The sequence below is a fragment of the Anas acuta genome, chromosome 4, assembly GCF_963932015.1.
Source record: "Anas acuta chromosome 4, bAnaAcu1.1, whole genome shotgun sequence".
Lineage (NCBI taxonomy): Eukaryota > Metazoa > Chordata > Aves > Anseriformes > Anatidae > Anas > Anas acuta.
In genome coordinates, this window is record NC_088982.1 from 69,895,020 (window position 1) to 69,912,262 (window position 17,243).

The following is a 17,243-nucleotide window of genomic DNA, read 5'->3' on the forward strand; positions in this document are numbered from 1 at the left end:
CTTTGCTTGCTGGCTTGAAAGTCACCTCTTCGATGGCTGTCAGTTTGTCCCATCTCCTGGATTACAGCACCACTTATCAAATGAACATCATTCCCCTTCTGCTGTTTGGGAGAGGTACAGTTGCAACTTAGAAATTTGTGCTGCTTTTGCAGAAAAGTGGCTTCCATCTCAAAGTTTGTTCATCCAGTACCCCTCAGAAAATAACCTGTGTGTGAGGGTGTGTCAAGGATGCTGTGAGTTGGCCTGCCTTCTTTTTACATCCAGTCATCGCAGTGTGAAGTGCTGTGCTCGCATCATGAGACACAGCTGATGGGGATCATCAGCTTTGTGCTGAAGGAGAGTGGCCTGCTTTTTATTCCATGCAAACCCTTAACTTTGTCTGTAACTTTGTCTTGTGTCTGTATTGTACTGTCGTCTTCCACAAGATTGCGTGAATGTTTGGGGGGTGCTTTGCTGCTAATATTTCCTGACCGGCCCTTCGATAACATGAGCTGGAGTAGAAATCCATTTTGCTGCTCTACAGCTATGCACGTTCTATGGGACTCAAACTGAAATACAGCAAGGAACTGATTATTAGTTGTTATTTAAAAGCAAATTAAATTGAAGTGATTCTGAAGACAAACAAAGATAACCTCTCTTGGATAAGCAAGTGACATTTTCACATTGTCACTGTTTTAGCTGGTAGGCTTTGGGCAGCCCCTGTGCAATCTTTCATGTTTCCTTAAATTGCAGTATTTTGTAGAAGCCATGCGAGCCTGAAGGTCTCCAACTAGATGGAAAATTACAAGTGGCTGAAACAGGCCTGCTCTACTGTTTGATTACGCAGTGAGAGGCTACTACTTTCACTCTGCTTTCAGTGAAAATGGGCCTCAGATTACTGATAAACAACATACGTAAATACTGCAAAATCACACCTAGCTCCTTGCTTTGCTTCCCAATTGGCAACCCAATGTCTGCTTTGAGGAAAGCAGCAGTACGGATGAGGCAGGTGCTAGCAATAAAGCCTGCTAGTGATGACACAGCTTCTGCCTGTGTTTTTTGGGTTTTTGTTTTTTGGAGGGGAAGTCCTAGCAAGCAGGACCTACATTTAAACATTGGTAAAGTGCTACCCAGATTTGGATTTGCAGGGCATTTCAACAAAGTCAAAGTACTTAATTGTGATGGTAAATAGTTTCAAGATGTACCTGCAAGTGTGTGAGGCTCAAGCTCATGTGGCCTTTCTCCTGGGAAGGATTTTAGTCTATGAGCATGTAATACATATGCATTAATCTGCAGCTATTTAACAGAACAAAGTTTTGGTGACTGCTTTGCAGCTCTCTCACAGGAGCTGTTAAAAAAAAAAAAAAAAAAAGCCAAATTTCATAAATCAGTTCTGCCAAACATTCATTTTAGTCATTAAAATTTTGTGGCAAAGACTATAAATTTTTTGCTTAAGCCATTAAAGAAATGTTGCTGACAACTGTTTTGCTGATCTTTCATCAGAGTAGTCTTGAGGGAATGAAAATACCTTCATTGGGACCCTGTGTTGTGTTTTATGGCTTTGAGACAAAATACATTAGCCTGTGATTAGCATATATTTGCAGTGAGCACGCAGCTGCACTCACCCACTGTTACTGCGTTCTTACCACTACGACTGATCTCGTGAAGTCCGAGGGCATTACAACACTTTGCCTCCACGGGGCTAAATTAAAATATTTGCTACAGGAAAGAGAATTAAAGGCAATAGAAGAACAAATTGTTTCTAAGGTGAGATGTTGTGTGCCTCCAGCAGTATGCTAAAGAGTCTAGAGGCTGGCCACATCAGCTAAGGGAGAGCTTGCTAAGGTATGTGCCAAAACAAAGGGCATGGCTTTGAAATGATATCTCAAGGCAACAAGACAAATCGAGCTCCTGTGGAGAGGGGCAATGAGATTCACGATGAGATTCACGATGAGATTCACGTGCTTTTCTCCTGGCAGTTTTTCAAGGCCAGCCACTCTGGCTGGAGCTGACTCTGGAGCAGAGCACAGGAAAGGCTGCTGTGTCAGCCCAGCAGAAGTGGAGCCTTGCTATGCAGAGTAACTCACGTCCCAAAACAGTTTTTTCCTTCAGCATGACATCTCTGGCCACTGCTGCAAATCCTGTGGCTGTTAGTCACCGGGCCCGAGGCCCTAGTCATTTTTCTGTTTGAAAAGGAAGAAAAGAAAAACCCACAGAGCTGGGGAAACCCCCAAGGGAAAATCTGCTTGGGTGGTAGAGACTTGTGGAAATTCTGGAGGAAGGTTTTGACAGTAAGAGATGTTCATGCACTGTGTAGTTCAAAACACGAAGAAAAAAAAAGGCAAAAAATCTGGGGATTTCAAACAAGTTCTGAGACAATTCTTAGATGATAAAAAGATTTTACTTATTAGGCTAGTAGTTAAGTCATACTCAGGACCAGCAAAATCCAACCTGATTCTGCTTTTGTGATTGAAGGGTTAAACACAGCTATCTTCTGATTAGCCTTTTTTAATGTTGGGATTTGTTTTAAGTGCTGTTTTTTAGTGCTGGATTCACAGCTTCTACTAGTCAAATGTTTCTATCAGAATACAATCAGATGTACAACAAAATCTTAGACTTCATGTAATACATTTGAAAATATTTAAATAATCTGTTAAATATCTGAAAATAATCTGAAAACAATGTTTTTGTTTTGTTCCAGCGTCCTTCATTTAGCAATTATCCACCTTCATACGGAACTGGTTAAAAACCTCTTGGACGTGATTCCAGATTTGAATTATAACGACATTATCAACATGAGGAACGACCTTTATCAGGTACGCTGTTGTGGTGGGATAGGTGACGTTGATCGTTCTGCCAGCAAAAATTGTGCTACTTGCTGTCTTATTTTTCTTCTGTTCATTGGACTGAGCCCAGGTCAGACTGTAATGCCAAGGAGCTGAGAAATTCACAGAGGAACGTAGTGACATGTTGTAAGGTGGTGGAAGAACGAGAGCTTGTTTTCACTGTTTGAATTCATAACTCCCCTTGACGTTGAGAGAAACATCTCCATGTGTTTATTGTAAACAGACCCCAACTACTAAATCCTGCAGTCCATGTCTTCATTATTTGGCTCGTCTGTGATTAAACCAGTGGTGTGGATTACAGCCATCTCTGGGCTCTTTTAAACTTTTTAATGTAGGATAACTCAGGATGAGTTGACAGTTGCTGTGAAAGCTGTAACAAACTCTGCCTTTCCCATAGCCTGGGTGGTACCTGTGCCCATCATATGAGCACCAACATTTCCTTTTCATTTCTTGGTTCACAGTGTATCAGAAAACAAAGAAAAACATCCCTGTGTCTTTTACCTAGTAGGAAAAGGACTCTTAGCAGCCTGGCACAGTTTTCTCTCAACTTGATCTACGACACAGTCTGAGCTTTTTGTATTGTAACTCAGATGGGCTTTAAAAAGAGCTGTGGAATCCTGCCTGTAAAAGAAACTCTTTTCAAGTGTGTGCACCATTCAGTTGTCCCAAAGGGAGCCAGCTGGACTTTGCATGGCAGCACTCTTGACATTTGTGCCGTTTCCTTCTGTTCAGCTTTAAGCTGTAAATGGCAAAGCCAGGACTTTATGCTACGCAGATAATCCCAGAGGGTTTATTTTGACTTTTTTTGTTCTCTTTCACATTTCATTTTTATGTTCACATAAAGGAAGTTTGAAATACGGAAGGCAATGAAAGCAAGAAGATTCTCGATTGAATTCTGTGTGCCCTCTGTTTAACAGAAATAGGAAGCAAAGCTGTGCTCCATGCAAGAAATAAATCTAACTGCCAGGACCTCAACAGCTGTTCTATTTCTACTTAAACCTTAGGCCAGTGATGGGAGGAAATATAGGTTTAGGTCAGGATTTTTCTTCTCTATAGATATTCTGAAAGATGAATCCTACACGTATCCTGTAAATTCAGGAATTCATTGCAAATATGTTGAAGATTCTGTTAACAAACATAAGCTTCTTTTACAGAGCTGGAATTAGTCCTTTTTATTAGGCATCTGTTAATGTCAGAATAATAGGACAGAGATGGAATCCCGTGCATTTTTTCAGATGATATTAGCGTTAGGATTATGATTTCCCAAACCTCACAGGGATGCCTTACTGTTAAATACATCTTTGACAGTGTTAGCCATGATGCTGTTTACTGGCAAGATGGTCAAGAATGCAGCATACAATCAACATTTGGAAATACTTGAGACCTCGCAGCCTGAGATCCTCTCAGTGCTGCAGGTGTCTTTGTGCAAAAATGGAAAACCTGCAAATAGAATCAGCTAGCTAGGCAAGATGCTGTGTAATCTGCACTTTGACAAGCACACAGAACAGCAAGACTTTCTGTCTAGAGTCATTTTAAGCGGTAAGGAGATCCTAAACCTGTGTTTTAGAACCTGTTTTTTAGGAACAAAATTAGAGTATGGTTTAGTGAGAAAGGCAGACTTCAAGAGGTTCTATAAAGCATGTGTGTTCCTTCTGTGGAGCTTGGCTATGGGGCTGCTGGAAGCAGGGGTACAGCACCTGGGTACAGGGATTATCCCTGGGACACTTCCCCAAGTCCCTTGCACTGCAACTCCTAAATGGCCAGGTCAGTCCCCTGGTCTTAGAGAGTAGGCAATGTCTTTCTTCCTCCCAAAGTCTGAGTGCTGATGGCAGCAAGGTGGCTTTCATTTCAAATAGAAACCCTATCTGTAGTGTGCAGTAGAAAAAAAAAAGTACATGCCTGCAAACTTTTCACCTGCGTGAGCTTTCAAGTGGAGTAACATCTCACACAAGGAGCTTTTGTTGGGTTAAGGGATCTCTGGTCAGTGTTGTGGCTGCTGCTCATCTTCTCATGGCTCACTTCTGTCACTTCCAGACCCCCCTGCACCTGGCCGTAATCACAAAGCAGGCAGAGGTGGTGGAGGACTTGCTGAGGGCTGGAGCAGATGTCAGCCTTCTGGATCGCCACGGTAATTCTGCCCTACATTTAGCTGCTGCTGAAGGAGACGACAGGATTTTGAGTCTACTCCTCAAGCATAAGAAGATACCTTCGATGGTCGACCTTTTCAATGGTGAAGGTAGGGAAGGATGACAGCTGTGTTTTACACTCACCTACTAGACGAGCACACCACCATTTCTGAGAACAGTGCTTGAAAATCGTACCTTCCCCCTTTGTGCACACAACATAGATGTTGAGAGAACATAGATGTGTAGGTTTTCTGGTTATATGGCACGTAATGATTGGTAACGTCCATATTACACAGTATGGATTTGAACTTTTTGTTACTGTAGATATTTTAATCTCACAGAATTTCAAGCACTGTGTTCGTTCTGGCTTGCCATATATAAGCACTGCTTAAACATCCTCTTCCCACCCCCACCCTCCACCCCCCCCCTCAAAAAAAAAGAAGTGGTTCCTCCTTGCTAGTGAATGAAATCCCTTCAAAAATCATTGCTGGACTAGTGTCAAGTTTCACATTTGGCATTTTTTGACTATGCAGAATTAGAGCTTATAAAATACCCACAGAGACCCAAGTCTCCCACTTTTCAATGGTACAGGTCATCTGAAATTAGTACTCTTGCACTAGATGGTAAAATGTCTGACTTAGAGTGTCATTATGTGATTTAAAAACCTGTGTTAAGTTCCTCAGAAGGATTATGCATTTATTTTTACTTTAAAAAATATATTTATATAAATATATATATAAGGCTTTATTATTCTTTTTGAGCCACCACAGTTGATTTTGAGGTTATAGGGCTGTCTGACCTTACAGAAGCATCAGTTATTCCCCAGAATGTTTCTAGAAGGGATTTCATCTCCTTTAAGGCAAAAAGATGGTCTAGGTGAGCTCTTTAGTTCCCCCCTTTCTGTTCCACCTTCCAATTTGCTTTTTTTTTGTGTGTATGGCATTGAGGCACCACCAGCAACACAACCAGTTCCAGTTTATGCACAAAGAACATTTTTATTAACGCCATCTTTAGTACATAGACAAGCAAAGTAAGTCACTTGTGCTCAGGTAACTACAGTAACTCTTGGTCATTTTACAGACTCTTAAGGTATGCAACCACTTAAAATCTGATAATTCTGACACATCTGTACTTTTCAAATATTAATGCACACGATGAATGGGCTTTGTGTTGTGCAGGTCTCTGTGCAATCCACATGGTGGTGATGGCAAACAGCATGTCCTGCCTCAAACAACTGATCGCTGCTGGAGTTAATGTCAATGCTCAGGAACAAAAATCTGGACGGACTGCATTGCATTTAGCTGTTGAACTAGAAAACATCCCCTTGGCGGGCTACCTGTTGCTTGAGGTGAGTGCAGAATTCTCTCAGGTCTTTTCACTTACGTATTTTAAGTCTCAAAAATACACCAGTGCTTCAGTGGAACGGAAGTAATGCTTTTTTCTGTTTATTGCCTTGTGTGCCTAAACTGGGACAATGGCAAAATTATTGCTAATGTTACTATTACTTGTTGAGCACTGCCGGTGAACCTTTTGCATAAGGTGAGGAATGCAGTTTGTGACCCTGACCTGACTGCATGTGCCATGTTTAATTTGCACTGCGTAACCCCAGCAGCCCACAAACCCACTTGGGAACAAGTGACTCACTTAGCTTTGCCAGGTGGAATGTGTATGCAGATGTGCACAGAGAGATAGCTGTGTGTATCCATAAATATTTGTCTCAGCTCTTTAACACCTTGATCCTAGTGTGCTTAATTGTGCACGCCCACCGTGGTAGCTGCCCTGGGTATCTGCACAGATGTGCTGCTACCAGCCTGTCTGATCTCCTGAAGGGCAGCAGGAAGGCAGAGTTCAGTGCACTCCAAATGCTGCGGGTAATCAGATAATAAATAGTTTTATTATCTAATTATTATTACGGGATGCAAAGTGGCTTTTGAATTTTATCTACCTGACTTGTTTGGGTCGATACACTGTGCCTCCCACCCTAGTTCTGGAGTTCTAGTTCACCATCTATTCATGTGTGTAGAGTTGTAGTTACTTTCTAATTCATTCTTTTCAGACAGTGATTAGAGTTTTTATGCAAACAGACATGGAATGGTGCTTATTTGCACAGTAGCAATGTTTATGGAGACACGAGTCTCTGCAACTGTATGGTATAAATGAATAGCACTTTTCTTTTTCTCTTGCAACACCAACTTAGACCGATGTAGATGTGAACAGCACTACATATGATGGGACAACACCTCTTCACATAGCAGCTGGAAGGGGCTCTACAAAATTGGCAGCAGTTCTCAAAGCAGCAGGTATGGAATCAGATATTTGCGGGAGCATTTTCTTTAACCGTGGCAGTTCAGGGTAGGAGGCTGCACACGGAAAAGAACAGGTCAGAGCACAAGACAGATGTTGAAGACAGGTTTGCTTCTCCCTGGGAAAGTCCTCCTTTCAGGTGCTCTGCTACTCTTTAGCACCATCTAATGGCTAAAAAAGGCAAATTAGTTAGTCATGGTAAAACACCTCCCATGCACTCTTGAAAGCTTTCAAGCATGTCTTGTGTATTTTTTTTCCTATCTGAAGAAGCAGAGACCTTGTTACACAGTTGGGATAAGGGCTGGACTGCTTTAAAGACAGAGAAAGAGATTGCTGAAACATAAGCTTGTTAGTGTCTCCTATTTCATATCACTGTGGTAGAGTTATTTTGAATATTTATTAATATTTTTAATAATAATCATACTTTTCTCTGACACTACAAAAAGAAGCACCACAACACTGCTTCAGGATGTACACGGTCCCGTGAGCCAAGAGCAGGACTGAAAGTCAGTTTATATAATCAAAATCCTTCTTTGGGCCTTAACATGCTGCTTGCATTTTTTTTTTTTCCTATCTATAACAGAGAGTAGCATTTTTACAGGGACGTGACAGTATTTAACTTTAGCTGATTGAAAACATTGTTTGCTGACTTAAACTGTGTTTAGCTTGAGTAGCTAAATTAGCAGATTTGCAATTTGAAACCTAAAATATGTATTTTAAGTATTGAAGCATTTTCTTAGGAGTTTCTTGCACTCTTGTTTTCCAGGTGCAGATCCTCACATAGAGAACTTTGAGCCACTGTTTGATCTAGAGGATATGAAAGATGATGACGATGATGAAGGAATAGTACCTGGGACAACACCACTGGATATGGCAGCCAATTGTGAGGTATGTGATCTTCCCTCTGTTGTTTTGGTTTGCTTTTTTTAAATATTAGATGATGGTTCAGCTCTCCCCCCCAGTTCCTTTAATTTCTTCCACAGTCACAAATGTTTACGTACTACTGGAGCACCTGAATTGACATCAAAAATAAACTTAGTGAGCCACAAAAAAAAAATATGAAAATAATAAAAATGAAAATAAAAAAATAAAAAATGAAATAATACTGGAATTGTATTGGAAGAAAGCCCCACTTTTGTTGAACAGGATTGTATAAACAATACTCTGATTTGTCAAGATAATGGACAAATAACCAGGTTTTGCTAAATACTGACTTTAATGTATTCTCTTAGGTATACGACATATTAAATGACAAACCTTACAAACCAGCAGCAGCAGTTTCGGAGGACTTACTGACACAAGGTATCATCTGTAAAGATAACTTAACAATATCCCTCTAGTAATTAACAGTTACACTGAAAGCATATTTGCAGAAGAAATAACCCCACCATTCCTTGTGAGCAAGCTGGGGAGGCAGAAGAGGGACACCCTTCCCCACACACACATCCTTAGACTAAGCATAATTCTGTGAAGAGGTAGGTCACAAGGACACAAGGTTACAAGGTTAATTTTCAAGACTACACCAATATATTAGTAAACACCAACGGACACTAAAATAGATGCTCTTTAATTTGGCTTTGTTTCTGCTTAGAAATGAACTGGTGCATGATTTGTATAAATAATAAATAATTTCTCTGTTCCCCAGGACATGTAAGAGAGCTGAATGAAAGCGTCAAGATGCAGCTTTGCAAAGTACTGGAAGTACAGGATCCAAGCAAAAACTGGTTTACTCTCGCACAAAAGCTGGGTCTTGGCATTCTTTGTAACGCCTTCAGGTTGTGCCCTTCCCCCTCAAGAACTCTGCTAGATAACTATGAGGTAATGTGGCTGTTACAGGTATTAAGGAACATACCGCTGTGTGCTGAGCCTTGTCCTCCCGCACGGTGCAACAGTGCAGCCCCTGGGTTTTAGCTAGGCTGGGTGGTGCTGAGCATCTGCTGTCGTCTTCTCTCTTAGGTTTCTGGTGGTACAATTGAAGAGCTGAGTGCTGCTTTGAGACAGATGGGTCACACGGAAGCCATCGAAATCATTCAGAACGCACAATCCATCTCGCAAAGGCAGCCTCACCAGGAGGACAACACAGTAGAAGCTCTTTCATCATCTCCGCCCACCTTTGCGAAGAGAGACACAGGTAAAACTGACAGCAAAACATCAAGAGCTCTAAACCGTATTTTATTCCCCCCTGCCTGGCCATGTTAAGTAATGAAAACATTTGTTTCCTCTTGATGCAAACAAACACAGTAACTCTGTCCTCATCTAACCTTACCCTTTATGGAACATGGTTTGTTCAGTCATGGAATGAGCGTTCATACCTTTCAAAACTGTGCTTGTACATATTTGCCTCTTTAGCTTAATTTAACGCCTTAGCCTCTTTAACCCCTTAAAGAGGGGTTCTGCTGCTTTGCAACATGAATGGATTGCATTATGTAATTATTTCTTTTTAAACAGCTGTTTTGAAAAATACTACTGAACTCTGTAATATGGTGACCACTGTTCAAGTCATACCGAGACCTCATCACACCTTCAGCTTGAATACGGCTCTCTTGCAGTCAGACACTCCTTTTGGGGATCTTGCACAAATGACTGCTGCTGCTGATCAGATGCTCTGGTCAACTAAAAACATCTAGCACAGCTTTTCCCATTGCAATATCTAAAGCTACAGTTATTGTCCTATACAAGAGCTTTAACCTAGTGGGTTGTATTCCTGTTTTTTCAGGACATTGCTGAAGCAGAGCAAACCGTAATGCATTTCCCGTCTCTCTTTCTTTCAGGGGAAGTTTATAATAGCAAATTTCAAGACAACGAAAGCACATGCGACAGCGGTGTGGAGACCTCCTTCCGCAAACTGAGCTTTACTTACTCAGACTCTCTGAACAGCAAGTCTTCAATAACACTCAGCAAAATCAACCTCAGCTATGGACATGAAGGCTCAGTGCAAAGCAATTATATAGCTAACTAGCAATACTCAATTAGCAACATGCAGATACAGGAACACACGTGACGTTTAGAATTACACTGGCACCATCCTGGTCAGAGGGAAGTAAATTCACAACCAAAAACACTCTGGAGGAACCACACACGAACGTGAACCAATAGGAACTTCAGCGTGCAACACCTGGCCGTTGCCTCCTTCCTCAAGTGCATTTAATTTTATCCACTTAACAAGCCACGTACCAGAACCAGGGCTCTACTGCCACATCAATGCACAGGACCAGACACTGAACGACTGACGGAGCTCTCCTGGCATGTGAGGATTTTCTTTTATAGATGAAAGTCACTCCTTGTTAATGCGTAATAGCAGCTCACTTAATACAAAGAGGTAAGGCACACAGAGCAATCAAAGGATAGTTTCTAGCTGCTCCCTTCATAATTTTTGCAGCACACTTGTCTGAAAAAAACTCATAGAATGACTGGCTAAGAAAAATCATGACTTCAATTGCAGCAATGACAACTCAGAGAGAAAAGAGAATCCTAAAGCAACGAATCTTGTATAGTTAAAATAATGTATTTAAACTTAACTTTTGTGCCTCTTATTCAAAAAAAAAATCAAGTTTGGCATTTTCCTACTTGTAAATAGTTTTTTTATATCAGTTCCTTTCAAAAAAAAAAAAAGTGTGCTTTTTAAAAGCTTATTTTTATTTTACTTTTATAATAAAAACCCAAAATGAAATCCCTTGTCTACACTTGCTGTCATTTTTACATCTTTCAAATAGAGTTACTGAAGATTTAGCATTTCAGTTTTAGGAATTGATACAAAAATAAGCTGATTTCACAGTACCTAAAATAAATTAAGGGTAGAAAGCCACTTGCCTTCAAGCTTGAGTATCTTTTACAGGGTGAGACCAGGAGCATCAGCTACTGCTGAGCAGCTGTGCTTTGGAACTAAGCCTTTGGTTCATGTTCTTGGTTAGATCTCTTTGCAGCACAGAGCCATTTATACTGAAACCAACTTTGGAGCATCTCAACGAAACCATAGAGATGGTTCTTCCTTGGGCTATCTAAGAACTCTTCTATGACTGTTTCTGAGCAGTATTTCTTTTTGTTTCATGTAATTGCGGTGAGTGAGGTGGTGAGTAATGCTTACAGATGTTGGCCCTACTAAGCATACAGAACAGGCATCAGATTTCATTATGAGACTGCGAAGCACCGTTAACACCGTACCACTTACTTGTAGTCCGCTGTCTTGACACAGAGGTGGAGCTCTGACAGGGGTGTTCTTGGTTCACAGCAGTCTTCAGTAACCTGGTGTAGTTCCTGAGAAAAGTAATCAAAATAAACCTTGAGAAATTTTACTTTTTTAATCAGTATTTGCTGTAATGAATTAAGCTACGGTCTGTGAAAAAAAACTTGTGAAATAATTTCATATTCAGCTGAATTACGTCCAGAGAAACAGGATGCAGAACAGCAGAAATGCCATGCTTTCTTTCAATTTTTGTCTGTATAACCTACAGACACAGTGTCATAAGTGGGTGGATTTTTGTTCAATGAATGTAGTTGTCTGTTGCAACTATTTTTTTATGCAGAAACAGTAAAAGATCTCATGTCCTGGGGCTGGAAAAGCTTTTTCAGCCCTATCAGAGTTTCTGCGTCAACGTACCTTATACTGTCACATCATTTCCAGCACAGCCCAGGGGGGTGGCAGAGACTTCCATCAAGGTTTCTACAATCTTGCAGGTCACCAGGGCAAGCTGTCTGTTGATGAGCACCTTTTGCCTTACTTCTGGCCCTGCTCTGCTTTCAAACCAGCAGAAGACGCTTGGGTCTGTATTTTCTTACATACTTCATGGCCAAATGTGCGTAACTGTTACTCATCAGGTGAGTGATCATGCAACGAACAGCAGGAGAGCTGTCTTGAGACCCCCTGCGTTCACATACTGTAAGTGGCACGCCAGCTTCTTTCCTTGCAGTCCCTTTGAAGCAACTCCGTTTCAGTCTACTTAACATAACAGGCTTCAGACTTTTTTTTTTTTGGTTTAGCAATAGAAAAATATTAATTTAAAATAATTCTCATTAACTTAAACAGGAACACTAAACCTTCTGTGTGACAGAGTAAGGTCAGGTAACACACCAGCTTTTCCCATCTCCTTTAACCTGAGGCACTTTATGCGTATGCTGCAGCCATGCCGTTTGTCAAGAGTAGGCAAGAGCAGGAGGCAGAACCCACCAGCAAGCCCAGGGCACACAGAGTGTCCCGACACCCAGTAGGAGACGCATTTGTCTCTTTTTGTGTCGTTCCAGTCTGTCAGAGGGAACTCAGCAGAGAGCCCGCTGTTTACCTCAAGCAGCTCAGTTAAAATGCCCAAACACGCAGCTTTGTGCTTTCTGCCTTACCTTTTATCCCTGGTGGTAGGTGGTCAGCCTGTACGGGGCACGCTGCCTTGTGCTGCTGGGAGTGCCAGAGCACGCTGCTGCCTCCTCGCAGCGGTGAGGAAGAAGCAGGCTCACAGAGGAACCACGCTCTGCAAGACAAAGTACAAGCAGGGCAGACAAGTCTTAACAGAAAGATATAATGCTGCTGTGTTCTTCTTAACGAGTAACTACTACAAGAGACTGATATGCCTCATTAGCTCCCCTCAGACACAGATTTATCCTTACATCTGGAGCAGAAAGAAGTCCTACTCCTGTTTGCCAAGCGTGACAGAATGAACCAAAAAAAACAGGCCTGCAGGAGCTCACTGCCCGAGTGCTCCTGTCTAGAACTGGGTTATACAGAAACCTGCCTCACTCAGCACAGTAAGCTGAAGTGTGGACCTCACTCCACCCCGCAGGCCTAGGTATTGTCCCTATCTACTCCACCGTACCTCTGAGGAACAAGAGGTTCTGGGCTATGGAAAGGCAGCCCGCATCGCAGCGCTCTCTTCTAACACCACTGTGCAGGAAGCCTGCTGTGCACTTGCATTAGCAAATAAAACACTGGAGATACATCCAAAATGCATCAACCAACAACTTCAACCAGATCCTAAGAAGCCTGCATGGCAGTTTTGTCCCTCTGAGTGCCAGTCACACCTTGGCAGAGAATGCAGATACTGATCTGGAAATGCTTGCAATGCTCTAAGGGATCAATACCAAAAAAAGAAAGGTACTTAATTAAGCTTTTTCTCCTGGTCCATAGGGAGATGGAACCTTTGGGCATCCTCAATTAAGTTTATTATTAACGTATACATAAATTACAGTGAGGATCAGAATCTGAAAGAGTTCTAAACAATCTGCAGTTGTGGTAATCGGGATCTGCTACATTATTTTGCTACTGCACTACAGTAACAGACACCAGAAACTTGTGGAATGGAGCAAAAATAACAGAACTCTACACATCTCTACGTTTGGCGTAAAAAGGACTATTCAGAAAGTTCAACTGACCTTAATTTTTTAGAGTCATTGCCGCAGCTGTAAGTTTCCAGTGTCATCTTATGATGTATTTAGACACTTGAAAGCTAAATGTGATAGTGGAAAGTTAAAGGCATTCAGAGATTCTGTAGACTGTGGAGAGGATCTTACTTGCATGTAGCGGTATAGGAAGCATCTTTTCTCCCTTCTCTTGGCCAAAGAGGTGCTGTTTATCTGTGTTTAAGGAAAAAGAGCAACCCTCCCTCCCTTGGAGTGACAGGAACAATGATGACTATTCATTAGCTCAAGATGCAATGGTCAACACTCACCCAACAGCTTCCAGCTCTTCTGGAGCACACTCTTGTTGAAGTAGAGCAGTTCTGGAGTGACCAACAAAGGCTGTGTCCACATTTTTGCTGGATTCAGAAGATTCCTGCTGCTACAAGCAAAAACAGCACAAGTTAATCCCAGGAGATGCTTTTCTGTATTTAGGGTTATGAAGTAGTCTAATGCCCCACTTAAGCTGCTCCTGCCCTGCGACCAACACGGAACAGCTCCTGGCAGGAGACCCAGCTCTCCAGGAGTTCTTTCACAGGAAACCACCTGGGGGCTGGCTCACACCGCTGCTCTTTTACAGCTGTTGGGGAAGTGAGCTGGAGCCTGCTGGGTGCTTAAATCCTGGTACACAGCGAGCTGCAGCTCTCTGAGCATCAGACAGACCATTTCTGCAGGTCCTGAATGGGTTCGGAGCAAAATCAGTGCCAGAGACCAGCTTGGGGACAATGAACTAATCAGCATCATACAGCTTTCTACCAAAACCTGTCTCTAACTCTGTTGTGGAAGGGTATTTGTTCCTCCTGAAGGGAACTCTGACTGCTGCTTTTGTCATTCGTGGAGAACAGCCCAGAGGGAGGCCGGTGGGCAAAAAGCTTCCACCCCTCTGCCCATTAGCAAAAGCCATCAGCACAAGCTGACCCAGCAACCCCTTGAACAAAGAATGACGAGACTGCACTTCCAAAGAACACTGATGAGGCTGTTCCCCTCTACTGTTGCCACCAGCACTTTAAGGACACTGAGGACAAGCACTATGGCACTTACCAGACCCATTTCCCAGTCCTCCTGCGGATGATCCCCACCTGGCCATACAAGCGCAGCTGAGATTCTCTGAAGATCTCCTCATTGTTGCATTCCTGTCTTTGCCCTGACCTGAGACAAAGGCAGAACAATGTAATTAAGTACGTAATTAATGTATTAAGTCACAGTATGGAACAGCAAAAGTACTAAGGGGAAATGGACAACAAAGGCAGATGTTACAGCCACTGCTGTGCTGGGGAGGAAGGAAACAGCACCTGTAAATACAAACCTGCTGCTACACCGTTAAACCAAAGGAATATATTAAGGATATTAAGACAATAATGGAAGGGAATCTCTCCCATTAATTCTGCTTTCAGACCAGGAATTTGGCTTGAGCAATCACAAATCTTTGACTACAGTATGAATTCAAGTTTTCTAGCGAGAAGGAATGGGCATAAGCTTTAGAGAGCCTCTGACCTTCAAAAATAATAATTAAAAATTTCTCTTAACCTTTTTATGCCAATACAGTAACTGGAAAAAAAAATATCAAAAAGCATCTTAGGTAAGAACGCTCTGCTGCATACCATTGCTGATGGGCACGGGTTGCACGGCCACTTCATTCAGTGCTGAAGAACCACGTCATATTCTTTCATGATTTTACCTGCAATTCACAGCAGGTTAAACAAGTTCACAGCTATCCAAATTCCTGGTTGATGGCTTCTACAGATCTGAAAGATCTCTACTATGACTCTGAAACTTCATTTATATTCCAAGATGCACTCAGAACAAATATCATTGGTCTTAAGATAGTCCTTCCAATATCCTTTGAAGTAATTCTGTCAGTTTTATTTGTTTGACACTATCAAGTGTCATTTTCAAACTCCAGCTAGATTTCCTGGAGACATTTCTACCTCAATGCAAGACAAAGACATTGACCAACCTGTTCTTTTCCTGATAAGCTGCAGCAATATTTATTAATAATATTTATTCCGAATTTTCTACACAGCAGTTGCTTTCTTCCATCCTTGCCTTATCCAGACTCTGCTGCTGTTTGGATCCCACTTGATCCCAGGACACTGAAACAATCGCGTATTTTTCTTATATTGTTGGCCCAAGATGCCTCTTGGGTAACTCTTAAGTACTGTGTGCATTTTCTAACTGTTCGGTTTTACTCATGGCTATCGTTTTCCCTATTTATTTTACATACTCTATAAATACTGGCACATACACATGCGCATATTTTGATTACTTTTGTGTCTTCTTTTAACTAGAACAACTCTTTAATCAGATAAGCTCTCCTTAGCTGTTCTGATTACCTACAAAAGCATTTGTAAGAGCTTCCGTTCATCGTTTCCCTTTTATGGCCAAGTTTTTCCTCTTGCTGAGGACTAGGTCAGTTTTGGTTAATGAACCATTCAACAACAGCCGCAGATCACCGAGCATCAGTCAACGTGCTCATCCGTTTGCCATTAAAACTGCAATCACTGCAACAAAGCAGCCCTTCATTTCAGCTTTTCGGACTGACCAGCGAATGGGACGCACACACCCTCCCCACACGTGTTCCAGACCCCAGCACCAGCAGCACACACCATCCACACGGTGCTTTCACTGCGAAGGTGGTGAAAAACTGTCCCCAGCACAATTCGGTCAAACACCTTCTGCTCTGAAGTGCTGATTCTGCTCGGTGCTGTGCAGGAAAATGTGGCTGCGCTGTGGCAGGTGCCCCATGGAACCCCAGCAAGATCCCAGTTGTGTTTCAAACCTCGTCAGAAACACAGGATCAATGCTTAGCAACCTGCCTGTGGCACAGCTCCACGGCCTGGGCTTCGTGACGGCCAAATCTCCAGCTGTTGGCTCCACAGACTGCTGCAGCCCCCTACCCTGAAGCACATTTTCTTTGTATCAAACGCCCAAGTGAGACATTTCCACGGGAAACCAAAACATTTTAAAAACAACTTGTTCAAAAACAGAGTACAAGGTGAAGCGCCATTACTCTGCGTGGCCTAAGGAGCATAACGTGCCACCAGATCTCATCATGAGTAAACGCTGTCTTCTACAGGGAACCCACACACGGAGATGTTTAAGATACTCAGGTTTCCCTTTGATGATGTCCATGTCACGTTTCACAGGTAACACACACACAAGAGGTCAAAAAGACACAAACCAAAACATAAAACCTAATTATGACACAATTTGCTTGATAAACGAAACTGAGCCAACCCCTCTGGAAGGAGAGGAGGCCCTGTGCCTCTTGTAGAGAAAAGGGAACCATTTATAACTCTGTGATCCTCACACATGACCATTTCTTCTCTCCACCGCCTCCTTTCTCCTTGCACCTTTGGCCAACTCTTCTCCTCTCCCTTTTCCTGCAGCCAGACATGTCTCACACCACATTATCCAGGAAAAAATACGGGGTTTTACAAACAGGGTGTGGAGGTACATATTTGTCCTCCCTCTTACTTATGAGATATCCACAACCCTGTGATTCTTCTCAAGTGAATTGGAGGACTCAAGCTAGCTCTCTTGCATCAACTGACCCCACCCATTTTTATGTGGGACACATTTTTCCAGTTACCTGACAAAGCCTCAC

The 17,243-nt window shown here is 42.3% G+C and overlaps 1 protein-coding gene across 2 annotated transcripts in view; it reads left to right on the forward strand.

The window, feature by feature from the left end:
• Positions 1-10,925, forward strand: part of NFKB1 (nuclear factor kappa B subunit 1) — a 56,040-nt gene extending 45,115 nt beyond the window's left edge. For both annotated transcript variants that reach the window (XM_068681832.1, XM_068681831.1), the window contains 9 exons: positions 2,681-2,795; positions 4,860-5,061; positions 6,130-6,299; positions 7,149-7,251; positions 8,022-8,143; positions 8,488-8,557; positions 8,901-9,073; positions 9,212-9,386; positions 10,027-10,925. In XM_068681832.1, coding sequence (XP_068537933.1) covers positions 2,681-2,795; positions 4,860-5,061; positions 6,130-6,299; positions 7,149-7,251; positions 8,022-8,143; positions 8,488-8,557; positions 8,901-9,073; positions 9,212-9,386; positions 10,027-10,214 — 1,318 coding nt within the window. In that variant the 3' untranslated portion in view covers positions 10,215-10,925. The remainder of the gene's footprint in view (positions 1-2,680; positions 2,796-4,859; positions 5,062-6,129; positions 6,300-7,148; positions 7,252-8,021; positions 8,144-8,487; positions 8,558-8,900; positions 9,074-9,211; positions 9,387-10,026) is intronic.
• The last annotated feature ends 6,318 nt before the right edge of the window (positions 10,926-17,243 follow it).